The 15,778-nt window shown below is 40.4% G+C and overlaps 1 protein-coding gene across 1 annotated transcript in view; it reads left to right on the forward strand.

The window, feature by feature from the left end:
* The window catches only part of DICER1 (dicer 1, ribonuclease III), a 56,077-nt gene that overhangs the window by 24,867 nt on the left and 15,432 nt on the right, over nucleotides 1-15,778 (forward strand). The window contains exons 13-24 of the mRNA XM_028716841.2: nucleotides 870-1,024; nucleotides 2,569-2,701; nucleotides 3,450-3,525; nucleotides 4,731-4,870; nucleotides 6,116-6,295; nucleotides 7,474-7,687; nucleotides 8,886-9,039; nucleotides 9,469-9,651; nucleotides 10,395-10,500; nucleotides 10,984-11,159; nucleotides 12,309-13,089; nucleotides 14,421-14,576. Coding sequence (XP_028572674.2) covers nucleotides 870-1,024; nucleotides 2,569-2,701; nucleotides 3,450-3,525; nucleotides 4,731-4,870; nucleotides 6,116-6,295; nucleotides 7,474-7,687; nucleotides 8,886-9,039; nucleotides 9,469-9,651; nucleotides 10,395-10,500; nucleotides 10,984-11,159; nucleotides 12,309-13,089; nucleotides 14,421-14,576 — 2,454 coding nt within the window. The remainder of the gene's footprint in view (nucleotides 1-869; nucleotides 1,025-2,568; nucleotides 2,702-3,449; nucleotides 3,526-4,730; nucleotides 4,871-6,115; nucleotides 6,296-7,473; nucleotides 7,688-8,885; nucleotides 9,040-9,468; nucleotides 9,652-10,394; nucleotides 10,501-10,983; nucleotides 11,160-12,308; nucleotides 13,090-14,420; nucleotides 14,577-15,778) is intronic.

Consider the following 15,778-nt stretch of genomic DNA (forward strand, 5'->3'; position numbering starts at 1 on the left):
ACTTAAGGGCTGGAGACTTGAGAATCCAGGCTTAATTGAAAATTATGCCTTGAAAAATGATAGGAGGAAGTGACTAGGGCAGAAGGTTTGAATATCAATTGTTGGGATGGGTTGGAAAAGCTGCAGGAAGGGGCCTAGTGAGTAAAGTGTGAGGGGTGGGTTAAATAAAAATTCAGTCCCTGGGTGCCTCAGGGTCTGAAAAAGGATCTGGCCAGCCTTTTCCCCCAGGCCTACTACATAGCAGATGAGTAAAAGGATGGAAGACTTCCCCCCCCCCTTTCCTTAATTTAGACAAATATTCCAGGTATGAACATTCATTTGAGACTCCATTTCTGTTTTCACTACACGCTGTAACAGGTTGCAAATTTCCCACAAAATGTACTGTTGGCCAATACTGATTCAGCCCCTTCCATTTGTGATGCCCAGGGCAAGTGCCCTCTTTAAAGGTGGTGGGGGTAGCTAAAAGTGGCAAATCAGTTATTGGAGCTAGTCAGTAGCTTTTGTATACAGTATGAGGAGGTTGTAACATAGGCTAGGGCTTAGCCGCAGCTGCTTAATACAGCTCTAGGTAGTTTCTCTCTTCATTCCCCCACATTCTTATACTGAATTATTTAAGCGTCTGGGGAAAAATCATTGCAGTTTTGAAAGGTTTAGTCTGCCGTCTTGGTTCAAAATCATGTCTAATTGTATAGACAGAATCCAGCTTCTTGATATTGGGAACCAATTGATATTGCAAAATTTGGCTATATTTTAAGAGGTGTCGAAATGCCTGGAGAACAGGAAAAAAATAGACATTAAACTTTGCAAAATACATAGATCAGTTCTGAGTTGCATGGAATTATCATCACTGTCATGTGTATATTTTAAAGATCCTGAGGAACAAATGCTCAAAGTCTGTGGATACTAGTGAAACCGAAAATGAACCCATTATAGATGACGATGATATATTCCCACCATATGTGCTAAGACCAGAAGACGGCGGTCCGAGAGTCACAATAAACACTGCTATTGGGCACATTAATAGGTATGAAATTTATTGGTGTTTCAATTTTGACATAATTTGCTGAATTTCTAATACAGCCTGCTTTAGCCTGAGGGGAACTGTCTTTAGATCTGAGGAAATTGTTCTGGTAGTGCTATGGATTCCCTTTATTAAAAGAATAAGCCAATCACATCTTTAAAAATATTGATTTATATCATTATTAGGATACTCGTGCGGAAGAATGTTTTAATGGTACAGAAGGATCTGCTTATGTTTTAAATCCCCCTATAAGGATCAACAAGTATTGTTCCGTAAACTTGAAATTGTTCCCCTTAGGGAAGCAACTAATCATACCAGTTACCCTGCTCTCTTGCTATGTTATCTTCCACTTAGTGTGGCTCACTGGCATAAATAAATGCTGACCAGTGTATGTCTTACACAGCAACCCAAAACCCCTTTGTGCTGGGTTGGAGTTAGAGCCAAGCACTAGTGGGTGGAAGTTCTGCTGGCAGGATCCTTTCTGGCTGCAGACAGTGGACAGACCTCAAATTTGATTAATCACTGCCTTTCACCCACCTTACCCATGCATGGTGCTCCCTTACTCTTAAAGGTAAAGGGACCCCTGACCATTAGGTCCAGTCGTGGCCGACTCTGGGGTTGCGGTGCTTATCTCGCTTTATTGGCCGAGGGAGCCGGCGTACAGCTTCCGGGTCATGTGGCCAACACGACTAAGCCGCTTCTGGCGAACCAGAGCAGCACACGGAAATGCCGTTTACGGAAATGCTGGAGTGGTGCCTATTTATCTACTTGCACTTTCACGTGCTTTCGAACTGCTAGGTTGGCAGGAGCAAGGACCAAGCAATGGGAGCTCACCCCGTCGCGGGGATTCAAACCGTGACCTTCTGATCAGCAAGTCCTAGGCTCTGTGGTTTAACCCACAGCGCCACCTGCGTCCCCCCCCCCCTTACTCTTAGGACACTGTTTATTTCTGTAACACTTTCTGGTGTACAAATGTTCTACTAAATCTCATTTTTAACTGAAATTTTAAGCAGAGAATCCAGTTTACCTAAGCTTTAACAACTGAATTAATCATTCTCACTGTATATTAGAACTTCTCTGCCCTTAAGCTCAATTTGTTCCCGCTCGATGGCTGTCAGATAGTTATTACTGTTCATCCTTAACAGTGATTCCAGTTGACGACTCTGAGCCTTGACTTTTAACATATTGGCTCCTCCTTCCCCATTCATTTCTAGTATCTGATTTTAAAAATTTCCACTAAATCCCTGACCTTTCCTTGTTTAGCAAGGAGTTCTGAGGGGGCTTATAAGTACATTCAGCCTTCACATGACCAGGAACCTTTCTGATTATGAGGCAGTTTGCAACTGTGTTCAGCTGAACATTCAGGTTTCCTGTAGACTTTTCAAAAAGATCAGAGGTGGAGCAGCTGCAGGGATGTTGGAAGCAGGACTAGCATGTGATGCTCACTTTCCCCTTCCCAGAGTAAGCCCAATGCATTATTTTAAATTCTTCAGTGGCATGGCTCTTTCCTAGAATAACTTAATTATCTTTAATCTTGTGTTACATAGGTACTGTGCTAGACTGCCAAGTGACCCGTTTACTCATCTAGCTCCCAAGTGTAAAACTAGAGAACTCCCTGATAACACATTTTATTCAACTCTTTATCTACCTATCAATTCTCCTCTACGAGCATCAATAGTTGTAAGTATTTCAGTTTATTTAGGTTACTTTATGCTTGGAATATGTTCAAAGTTCTACTTTTTTCCATTGGCACTGGTTTAAGATAACGCTTTGCTGTAGTGCTTATTTTGCAGCCCTGTTCTGCTTGGCAGCTTGATCCCATGGATTTGCCATAAGCTCGATAATTGGTGCAAGCAGCGAATTATGCTGCATCAGCTAAAACTATCAAATGGGGCACAGTTGACTGTTCTAAACACTGTAGAGCATAGAGCCCAAAATAGGAAGTGAGAGAAGATAATCTTAATCTTTTTCATCATCCTGACTAGACTAGCATATTAAGACATGAATGAACTCATTGGAAATTGCATAGGAAGTGCTTCATTGAGCTGGGTCCGGGCCCAGTTTCTGTTAGCAGCTGTCTCAGCACAGAGCTTTTGGAATCTAAAGGAAAATATATTATTCCTTCATGTTCTGTGTTCACTAATCATCTGTGGTTTGGTATTTATTATACAGTAGGATCCCATGTATCTTATTTGCTGCTGCATGAGAAAAAATTAACAACTTGTGCTGGTAATCAAATTTTTATCTATTCTATTTAGGGTCATGTGTTTTTAATGTGATTTTATTATTATTTAAGGTGTCCTTTGCATAGGAGCTGTTCGTGTGTGTGTGTGTGCGCGTGTGTGTGTGTGCGCGCGTGCACACACACACACACGAGTATGAGAACATATGCTTCCTTTAATACAATTGGTTCACATTTTATTTCTAGGGTCCTCCAATGAATTGTACAAGATTGGCAGAGAGAGTTGTTGCTCTTATTTGCTGTGAAAAATTGCATAAGATTGGTAAGCATATTTGAAAGCGAGGAACATTTATTTAGTCATGAAAAACCTAAAGGATACAATTTTGTACTTTTTTATTGATATGCTTGTCAACGCCTACATATTTGCTGCCAAAAACATTTCATGCAACTGTGGAAAGCACAACAGAAATTTGGGAACACTTCCTCCAGATATATATATATTTGATTATATAACTGATACATCATTGGCTGCAGGGAAATAGGATTTGGAGCCAAAAACATGTGAGTGGAAGGCCACTCACTCATACAATGCCAGTTTCCCACCTCCTCCTCTATGCAGCCCCCATGTGCCCACCCCTAACTTGTGAGGGTCACTTGTAAGGTGTTTCAGCTTGATTTCCCCCAATTCTTTCCACAAGTTGAAACTCCTCTCTTCTCGCCCCCGCTGTTATGGAAGCTCTTCAGATCCTCTGCAGCATTTTTGTTGTAGTAAATATTTTTTATTGATTTTTATAGATGTCGTTACATTTTTAATATATACAACTAAACATAATTATAACTCTCCTACCCCACCCCATTTTTGCCAGCTGTTGCAGCTTTTTTGAGACTATTGGGGTTATCGTCAAGAGGAGAGGCCATGCCATTTGCTTGAGTGGAATTCCACCTTCACAAGTCTGGATCCCAGGCAATATGTTTGGGAATAATGCAAACGTGTATTGGAAATAAAGCCCAATGAACTTGGTGGGACTTCCTTCTGAGTAAACATGAATAGGATCATGCTGAATATATTACTTTTAGATGCTAAGTGTTATAGATTGGTCTCTAAACAATAGCATTTAACAAAAATGGTGTAGCATCTGAGAACGTTTAAAAGCTTTTCGTTGGTTATTTAAATTTAGGCAGCTTTCACCAAGCCATTGGTGCAGGAAATTAAGTTCCCTGTCACTTCCAACAAAGGATTATTTTTAATTCTTTTGCATGTACTTGGAAAGGTTTTTAAAAAAGCAACCAAAAAACGACATTGCCTTAAACAACTGAGGAATTTAAGACCTTTCATTGGCAAAGAATATAAGGTGCATGTGGATTGACTGCTGATGCTTTGTTACTGAGTTCACTGAAATGTCACAGTTCCTCAACATTTTTATCATAGGTCTTATAAAAGTTCCCCCGGCCCCGAAGGGATAGATATTTCCACATTTTATGAAATAAAATTGGATTTATAACTTGTTATTTATCAATGCATTTTAGGTGAACTGGATGATCACTTGATGCCTGTTGGGAAAGAGACAGTGAAATATGAGGAGGAACTTGACTTGCATGATGAAGAAGAAACCAGTGTTCCAGGAAGGCCAGGCTCTACAAAACGAAGGCAATGCTACCCTAAAGCTGTTAGTATAGTTCTGTGCCCTCACTATGTGTGACTGTGCTGTGGTGTTGAACCATGTTTACTTAAGATTCTTCTAAGTTGCATAGCAGAGGCAGGATATGAATAGACTAACCCCAAGGTCCTACAGGAATGTTTTGCAAACAATAATTCCCATATGTTTGGGGAAAGGAGTCTTGATACTCTACCATGGAGTAATGGATACTATGATCACATAGGCTAAGACAGACTTTTTCCATTTTCCATTCAGATCTGGGGGGTGGCGGGTGGAGAAGGAGATTGAGGGAGGAAATAATTCTGTATAAAGTTTTATGTTGTGGACGCTAATCTGACATTGTGGAAAATTAATACTTTTTGCTTCATTTAAGAATGTATAGTACTTTTTTATATTTAAACGACAGCAGAGTAAAGAAAGGCAGGCTGCTACTTCAGGTTTTTGCTTGTGTAATACAAGACATGGTTGATGGCGCATGTTGCAGCATTCTTACTTAAGCCAAGTAGATGTAGGACTAATTAGTGCCAGTGTGAAAGTCCTCAGAAAGCCAGAGAATGAAGCTCTGACTTCTGGTGTGCAAAATAGGTGCTCTAGACCAGTGTTTCCCAACCTTGGGCCTCCAGCTGTTTTTGGACTACAACTCCCATAATCCCTAGCTAGCAAGACCAGTGGTCAGGGATGATGGGAACTGTAGTCCAAAAACAGCTGGAGGCCCAAGGTTGGGAAACACTGCTCTAGACTACGCTACAGTCCTACCCATAAGTTTTATGGTGTAGTAAAGTCACTTAGCCTTTTACTCTTAACAATTACATCTTTTAAACGGTTGCTTAATGAACTACTTTATTACAAGAACAAATGTATTCATACACTGCTTTTTATGCCCCCGTGTGCAGCCAGAGTCCTTGCAAAGATTCACCAGCTTATTGGATCATGTGCATTTTGTAGGCTAGAGTTCACTCCATGAATTATTTGTTCCATACTGCTGCACTTTATTTGCAGATTTATTATTTTAATGTTGTTGTGGCAGAACACTTGTAAGGGTAGAAATTATGCACGTTGTGGAGCAGAGATTCTGATCTTGTTTTGCTTACACTCAGAATGCAGACTGAAATGTATTCCTTTATCCTGATGTCTTTTCCATTTTAAACTACTTGTGTACAAAGATAAATTTATAAGTAAAAAAATAAGCACAAAAGTAATTCATAAGGGAACTTTTTATTTTAAAAATAAATTCAATTTATCCTATACCTATAGATTCCAGAATGTTTGACGGATAGTTATCCCAAACCTGACCAACCCTGTTACCTTTATGTAATTGGAATGGTATTAACTACCCCTCTACCTGATGAGCTCAACTTCAGGCGGCGAAAGCTATATCCTCCTGAAGATACTGCAAGATGTTTTGGAATACTGACAGCCAAACCTATACCTCAGGTAGTAAACTTGTGCTTGTAGTCTATCTAGTCTGCTTTGAGATGTTGCAGATTTGGAAGCAGGTCATTGTGTCACATCACTCATTCATATTCATGAAACAAACTTAATCATTTCATTTTAGTTCACTACAAATAGTTGCATCAATCATTCCAGCATAATTTATCCTTTCAAAGCAGTAGCTCAGAGCTTTTTGGTATCTGTGGCTTTGCATGTCGCATTCCAGTGGCTTTTGTATCTTATAAAAATGACTTGGAAACAGACAGTGGTGGATTTATTAAAGGTAAAGAACCCCTGGATGGTTAAGTCCAGTCAAAGGCGACTGGGGTGCGGCGCTCATCTCGCTTTTCAGACCAAGAGAGCCAGTATTTGTCCACAGACAGTTTTCCAGGTCATGTGGCCAGCATGACTAAACCATTTTTTGCACAACAAGACACCATGACGAGTGGCAGAGTGCACGGAAACACTGTTTACCTTCCCTCTGCAGTGGTACCTATTTATCTACTTGCACTGGTGTGCTTTCAAACTGCTAGGTTGGCAGAAGCTGGGACAGAGCAACGGGAGCTCATCCCATTGCACAGATTCAAACTGCTGACCTTCCGATCGGCAAGCCCAAGAGGCTCAGTGGTTTAGACCACAGAGCCACCCACATTCCAGGCGGTGGATTTATAGGTATGCTCTACTGAGCCTCCCCGCCCCCAACTTATTTAGTTTATATTGTTAGCTGAGAGGATACCTTTGAAACATGACTACAAGCAATTAATGGTGCTCAATGAATTTTGGTATTTTAGCTTGTTGCATTATTTCCACTCTTCATTTCTACTACTTCATGATTAAAGTCAGTGGAGGCTGGTCCATTAGGTAGCCAGGGCTTAGCCCTAGCAAGTGATATGCCAAGCAATTAAAAAAAAAAAATTCCCCAAAATCTTAAAGCCACACCTACCCTTCCATAATCCACTTGAATTTAGAGATGCTTGGAGAGGCATTTCTGTCCATCAGTTCTCTGTGCCACTCAGCCAGTCTCAATCCAGAAGTATTAACTGTGGTTATGAGATTCCACCCATTTGTCTTCAGGTAGAAAAAATATGCATAAATAGTTGCACGTTAGCACTTTGGCCAGTTCTTTGTTGGAACAATCTCATATTGACTTGTCTCTCCCCACCCCCCCTTTCTTCACTCAGATTCCTCACTTTCCTGTGTATACCCGCTCGGGAGAAGTGACCATATCTATTGAGCTAAAGAAATCAGGATTCACTTTGTCTTTACAAATGCTTGAGTTGATCACAAGACTTCACCAGTACATTTTCTCTCACATTCTTCGGCTTGAGAAACCTGCACTAGAATTCAGACCTACCGATGCTGATTCAGCCTATTGTGTTCTACCTCTTAATGTTGGTGAGGAGAAGACTGTTGTAAATATTAATTTGCTATTATCGTTATTGTCATTATTATTAAAGGTAAAGGTACCCCTGCCCGTACGGGCCAGTCTTGACAAACTCTAGGGTTGTGCGCTCATCTCACTCTAGAGGCTGGGAGCCAGCGCTGTCCGCAGACACTTCCGGGTCACGTGGCCAGCGTGACAAGCTGCATCTGGCGAGCCAGCGCAGCACACGGAAACACTGTTTACCTTCCCGCTAGTAAGCGGTCCCTATTTATCTACTTGCACCCGGGGTGCTTTCGAACTGCTAGGTTGGCAGGCGCTGGGACCGAGCAACGGGAGCGCACCCCGCCGCGGGTATTCGAACCGCCGACCTGACGATCGGCAAGTCCTAGGCGCTGAGGTTTTACCCACAGCGCCACTCGCGTCCCTTGTCATTATTATTATTATTATTATGCATCCCAGAAGGTCCAGTGGAAATTTAAAAATCATTATTAAAAAGAGTTAAAACAAATTATACTTTGTGGGTGGGTCTTGAAAACACACACCTTAGGTATCAAAGGACAGGGTAAAGAAGTATTTTTTGAGAGTTCGTGGAAAGCTATATAGTGAACGTGCCAGGCACACCTCTATGGGTAGGGAATTCCACAACCTGGGAGTTTTTTATATACAATGGGTTGGATCCATCTGCATGCAGAAGGGGTTTTCTGCTTAAGTGAGGGGCATTGTACAAGAAAAATGAAATAAATCCAGCTTTGTTCTTCCACTTGCACTTAAAAACAGGATATTTAGAACTGTTGTAGAAGCTACCCCTTACATCACTTCAGGCACTCCTGTGCAGAATATGTTTGCATTGGCTAATTTCTATTCTTCTTTGTATCCAGTGAATTGTTCTGTTTATTTTAGATTCACAGTTTGAGAAAAGGGTAATGGTTATAGTTGGAATTACATCAGAGGTATATAATACAGCAGGGATAACCAGCTTGGTGCTCTCTTAGAAGTTGTGGGCTGCAGAATGCCCTCCAGATGCTGTGGATTACAACTATAGTTCAGCAAGAGTCCTGTGATACTAACAGATCTATTGCAGCATTAAGACTTAGTAGGTTTTGCTACAATAGGTAAATGGATGATGATTGGGAATGTACACAAGGGGGTTTGTTTTTTTAAAAAAATCTTTTTTGACAGCTAAAACAAATACATTTTCTTTCTTTCAAGTTGATGGCTCCAGCACTTTGGACATTGATTTTAAATTTATGGAAGATATTGAAAAATCTGAAGCACGTACAGGCATTCCCAGTACACAGTATACAAAAGAGACACCTTTTATTTTCAAATTAGAAGATTACCAGGATGCAGTTATCATTCCAAGGTGATTATACTGTGTGTGTGAGAGAGAGACCAGTATTTGTCAGCTGCTAATATTTCATAGATATAAACATGGTTAAAGATGCTTAACCCTGGCTTACAGGAGCTCACCTCCTGATATGCAGGAGAGTCTACAAGTAAAAAATAATATGGTTAATGAAATAATAAAATTAAATTAAAACCAATAAAATTATCATTGGCACAGATTACTGGATGTGCCCAGAGTAGCCCTTTGTGTCCTGGCCAGTGCTTAACTATTTTGATAAATCCAGTCATTCCACTCAGCATTAATGGAAATAACTTATATTTTATTTTGGACTTGCTTGTGGTTGCATAGTAGGACTTCTTTTCTGATGTATAACTTCAGGTCATGTTAGGGAACCTGTTCAGCAGAACATTTGACATTGCAACCCAAATATCTGCTTCTGTCTAGGTATCGAAATTTTGATCAGCCTCATCGATTTTATGTTGCTGATGTCTACACAGATCTTACTCCACTGAGCAAATTTCCTTCCCCAGAATATGAAACTTTTGCTGAATATTATAAAACCAAGTATAACCTTGACCTGACCAATCTCAACCAGCCATTGCTGGATGTGGACCACACATCTTCAAGGTAAAGAGGGTTTTGATAGCTTAAAATAGTTCTAATTTGTATTGTTTCAATATAGTCAACATGGGATCTCTCAAGGTTTGCAGAAGTGGAAAAAATTGGCTGCAGAATGCCGTATGTTTGAGAGAGGGTGGGGAGAGAGAGATATGGGAAGGGGAAGAATAGAATGTAATGCTTGGAATCCAGAACAGCTGCTCTCCGTGCTGCAATATTTTGCTGCAGGCCCCACTTGTTAAATAGAGTTGAAATTACCATATTTTTCGCTCTATAAGATGCACCAGACCACAAGACGCACCTAGTTTTGGGAGGAGGAAAACAAGAAAAAAAATATTCTGAATCTCAGAAGCCAGAACAGTAAGAGGAATCGCTGCGCAGTGAAAGCAGCAATCCCTCTTGCTGTTCTGGCTTCTGGGATAGCTGCGCAGCCTGCATCCGCTCCATAAGACGCACACACATTTCCCCTTTTTAGGAGGGACAAAGTGAGTCTTATAGAGCAAAAAATACGGCAGTTTTTACCTGAAATGCATTTGGTGGTTCCTGCTCAGGAGAAATATCTGGGGAATTTCAAGGGAAACAAAAATAATTTCTCTAAGTCTGATAACATATCTAATATTATTTTCCCACATCCCTGGTTTTAACATCTTTTAATCAAGCTTTTCCTCATTTTTCCTTGCACCACCTTCCAGGGTGAAATGCAAAGTTATACTGCATGTTTTAAAGAACAGCCCTTCCCATTTTCTCTTTAGACTTAATCTTTTGACTCCTCGTCATCTGAATCAGAAGGGGAAAGCTCTTCCACTGAGTAGTGCTGAGAAGAGGAAAGCTAAGTGGGAAAGTCTACAGAACAAACAGGTAATGACAAATTTCCTATTTTATGGTGTTCAGCACCTCTTTAGTACCCTAAAATGGGCTGACTAACCACTTTTGGTCTGAGGATGGTATTCACTTTTGCCCCAACCCTCTGGAGGCTGCACCTCACGCACGCTTTTGCACGTCCCCCCTCCCCCCCTCCAAGGTATGCACTCCTCCACTTAGATTGTCTGAAGAGAGGCTGTTTCCCACTCCAAACTCATCAAATGTTTGATCTGATGAGTGGAGGGTAGGGTGGGAGTCTGCAACTCTATCAAGGTGTTGGGCTTTTATCCTTCCCAGTGCTGTATATTCTCCCTTTTTTCCTTTCCCTTTTGGCTGCTGTTGCCAAAATTAGTTTGGTCTTGGGGAAGGGAAGGGGGTAGAAATAAAACCTTGGTGGGAAATCAGGCCCTTAAACTGTGGGTTGCCACCTGTGCTCTGAAATATCGAGAGACTAAAGGCAAATTTTATTCTTTATTAAAGATTCTGGTTCCAGAACTCTGTGCTATCCATCCTATTCCAGCATCGCTGTGGAGAAAAGCAGTTTGCCTCCCCAGCATTCTTTATCGTCTTCACTGCCTTTTGACAGCCGAGGAACTCAGATCCCAAACCGCCATTGATGCTGGTGTAGGAGTTAAGTCACTCCCTTCAGATTTCAGGTATTGGAATACTGTAGTTAATCTCTATAAAGTTATGTTGTATAGTAGTCTGACATTTTGCCATTGCTATGTCCTCTGGTAGCTTCTCATTTGCCAAAGGTGTGCCTTCCATATGTAGAAACCATCTTCTGCTCATGGAAGGGCTATTTATACACCTCACACCTAATAAGTTGTGCAATAATTGAAGCTAAATTCAAACATAATGCTCTCCATGCGCAAGCATGATATATATTATATAGCATGCCTCTTATAGCACTATGCAGACTCTTCCTCTGTAGTTGTGTCTTTGAAGGATTTTTATCCCATGCATCCACCAAAAAAATATTCCAGAGCAGTTTACCAGGATCAATAAAAAGACTATTCCTAATCCCAGATTTTATCATTCATCTAAAAGGCATGGCAGAAGGAAAAGGAATTGGGTGGCAGGGAACTAATTTAGGCACTTAGTTTCAGAGTTCTTATAGTAGCATGTGGCTCATGTATTTGTAGAACAGTGCAAGCAACTATATTGTTCCGCTTGTGGTTCTTTGTATTTTATAACCAGCATCTATCAAAAAATATAGATATCAAACTGTTACACTATGCCCACTGCCCAGCATAATGAAGTGTTACAGCGGGATCAGGGGTGCCAACTCAAATAAAAAATTGGGGTGGGGGGGAGGTAAGCCCCGCCCCACATAATCACAAGATATGCAGCATACACACCATTTGAATCACAATGCCCATCAATTTTGCGGGGGTCTGCCCTCCTCAAATACTTTATGGGGGGGAGGGTCATTAGCCCCTAGAAGTTGGCTCCTATGAGTGGGATCTTCCTCTTTTGCTACTAGGAGTGGCTCAATTCCTGTTCAGGAGCTGACTTGGAATGTGAGTTCCCAAAGCAGTTTTCAGTTTGGGCTATTTGGGTGTGTGATTGTTGTAGGTAGATGGAAAGCACCAACGTTGTGGCCCTGTGCCTTATTTATTTAGCTAACAAAATTTATATACTGCTTGATTGTCGGTTTACAAGAACAGTTAACATTATCAGTAAAAACAAAATCAATTAAAATGCTTTCAGATAATTAACATTTACAGTAAAAAATAATAATCACATCAGCATCTATCTACATGCATGTGTACACATGATTAATCAGTTAATTTATTTTACAGATATCCTAACCTGGACTTTGGGTGGAAGAAGTCTATTGACAGCAAATCCTTCATCTCTGCTTCTAGCTCTTCTGTAGCAGAGAATGAAAATTATTTTAAGCACAGCACAATTGTAGTCCCTGAAAATGCTGCATATCAAGGTGCTAATAAAACCTCTTCTGCAGATAAGCATGACCAAATGTCTGTGAGCAACAGAACATTGATTGAGTCACCCAGTAAACTCCAAAATGACGTCTCGGTAGAACTGGCAACAGTTAATGGTGTTTCTTACAATAAAAATCTTGCCAACGGCAATTTTGACTTAGCTAGCCGAGACTTTTGCCAAGGAAATCAGCTAAATTACTCCAGGCAGGAAATACCTGTACAACCAACTACCTCGTATCCTATTCAGAATTTATACAACAGTGAGAACCAGCTCAAGCCCAGCAATGAATGTACTCTACTGAGTAATAAATATCTTGATGGAAATGCTAACAAATCTACCTCAGATGGATGTCCCAGAATGGCCCTGAACACCAGTGCTTCAGATGCTTGTGATCTTTCAAAGGAAAGAATGGATTCTGTAACAAGCCCTTCTAAGGGATACTCCTCAAAAACCCTTGGCCCAAACCCTGGTCTCATTCTTCAGGCTTTGACTCTCTCAAATGCTAGCGATGGATTTAATCTGGAGCGTCTTGAAATGCTTGGTGATTCATTTCTAAAGCATGCCATCACTACATATTTGTTTTGCACTTACCCTGATGCTCATGAGGGACGCCTGTCGTATATGAGAAGCAAAAAAGTGAGTAATGCTTCCATGATCCTTAACTGTTCCAAAAATAATAAGTCCACATACAGGATGGAAATGGATGGGTATGCCAGTAGCACTGTAATGCACAGTTTTCTTAAGAACTTCAGGCACTGGATTTATTTATTTGTTAGCATGATTTATGTATTTTTGTGGTTTTATATTACAAACCATCCTGGGATGAAGGGCAGGATAGAAATATGCTGTGTGGAAGGACCATAGCTCAATGGAAGAACACCTGCTTTGCATGCAAAAATTCCTACATTTCAATCCCTAGCATTTCTACCTTGGGAGAGACAAAAACCTGGAGATCAGCTGCCAGTCAGTGTAGACAGTATTTAACTAGATAGACCCAGTGGTCTGACTCCACAAGGCAGCTTTTGATGTTACATAACCAATGCTAGTATAAATTAATAGGGATTTCTAAAGGCAAGCAGCTTTATCATCACTGAGAAGGGATGGCTGAATATATCTGACTAGGGGCAGCTGACCTTTCCCCACATCTGAACAACTCTCCCTCCCTTTAAACTTCCCCCACCTCACCCCTTGTTGCTCACCCCAAACTGCAGAAGCACTTCACACAGTGATTTGCATGATTAGGGATTGCCCAAATTCTTAGATCAGAACTAGAGAGGGAAATAGACTTTTATCTATCCACTTTCTCCACACCATACATAATTTCACTCACCTCAGTTGTGTCCCTTACTCTCTTTCTTTTTCCCTAAGCTAAAAATCTCCAGATGCTGTAAACCCTCATGGGTAAATTGCTCCAGCCCCTTGATCGTTTTGGCTGCCCTTTCCTCAACCTTTCCCATTTCTACAATATCCTTGTTCACCAAGAGTTTTTCTTTTTGATTCGAGTGTGAAACATTGGTGTTGTTAGCCGCCCTGAGCCCGGCTTCGGCTGGGGAGGGCGGGATATAAATAAAATTTATTATTATTATTATTATTATTATGATAGCTTACTGTTCCTGATTTCAATAAAAGATAGAATGCAAATATTAGGAGCATGGGATTTTGTCTTACATCATGTCACCCTAAACTTAAGAGCAGCTTTGTTTTGTCCTAATTCCTTGTCTTTCACACGGACTGTATATTAACTTTTTTTGGATAAACCATGAATAGTAGGTAGCAGCCCATATCTGAGCATAGTTGGATAACAATTATGTAGGGGTGTGTTTAAATGCTGTGGTTTTGATATATATGGGGGAAATTTACCACAAAATTAAGCTTATAAATGGAAGTTTTAAATCAAAGTTTGTGTTTACTGTGTTCTCAGAATTATTGATTGCCTATAGATTATGATAAATTCTTTTTCTTTAAAGGTCAGCAATTGTAATTTGTATCGTCTTGGAAAAAAGAAAGGGCTTCCTAGTCGCATGGTGGTATCTATTTTTGACCCACCTGTCAACTGGCTTCCTCCTGGTTACATAGTAAACCAAGACAAGAGTAATGCAGACAAATGGGAAAAAGATGAAATGGTAAGCCTTTGTTGAAATACATGTAAAATTGAATGTATTGGTGTATAAGTATATCATTACAAGTGAAACAGGCAAATGGGGTTTCTGCTTCTTATCATACTTCAGCAGAATATCACCTACTACATCTTTGTGTTTAACTCCTCTTAAACCACTGCTTTAATTAATAAAAATAGAGAGCAAAGTGATGTTGGAGTACTAACAAAGGACAATTTGTGGAAATTGGTTCACTAATAAAGTGGAAAAAAGCAGAAATACTTGCAGTGAAAATATACTGTCAATATTTTCCTTGGCCTGCTGTTAGGAAACTCTTAATGTCCCTCAGGAACATTTATCTCTTTGCTATGAATGAACATGAATACTCATGAAAAATAAGGGTTTTTAAAAATCTAGATGACCCTTTTACCTTGGTGCTAGGCACCTATTATGGAAATTGATAAAGAATGTGTTTTCAGCAATTCTAGCCTCATGTGACCAAAAGAGCAAGATTGTCTGGGTTAAAGATGTGTGTATGCAGCTTTTAATATGTCTCACTGCAGAGGGTTGTCTTTTAAGAACCCTTCTCTGCCCCATGCACTTGCTGCAATGTCGAACACAAGGTGGTTCAGATGTAGCCCCCACCGTGGTTTGGTGTTACGTGAACTACCAGTCAGTATCCTCAGGTTCACATGCTTCTCCCCTCCTCTCAGGAGCAGTAATTATTTGCTTCTACAGATATATAAATATGCATGGAAATATTTGTAAGACTGCATGTACAGATTTGCATGTTGTTTACTGGACCTAAGCAATCCTCTTCTCCTTCCAAGAGGGGATGTAAGGAAAGCTGTGAGTTTACATTTATCTTTTCTTATGCTTGGTTCATATGCGACTTGCATTATATTGTGGCTGGTGTGTTTATCCCAGGGAGTACAAAAGTAAAGGTTTTACTTGTAGTGCTTTCAGTGTGGGGTGTCATCTTGCTGGCATTTTGCAATGGGACTGTTAGCTCATTAACATTCATTAAATCTTCATTAAGGATCAAAAACATAGATCTGAACTAATATTTGTCTTGCTTTGCCAAAACTGTCACTGCCTAGTGGGATTTACTGGGGTTCTGAAGCCGTCGCTCAATTTACTAGAAACACTGACACAGATAGTGTTTGGACAAAGTCCAGATGTGTCTAGTACTATGAATTGTTTCACTGTTGAGTAAAGAATATTGACTG

This window comes from Podarcis muralis, chromosome 1 (genome assembly GCF_964188315.1).
Source record: "Podarcis muralis chromosome 1, rPodMur119.hap1.1, whole genome shotgun sequence".
NCBI lineage: Eukaryota > Metazoa > Chordata > Lepidosauria > Squamata > Lacertidae > Podarcis > Podarcis muralis.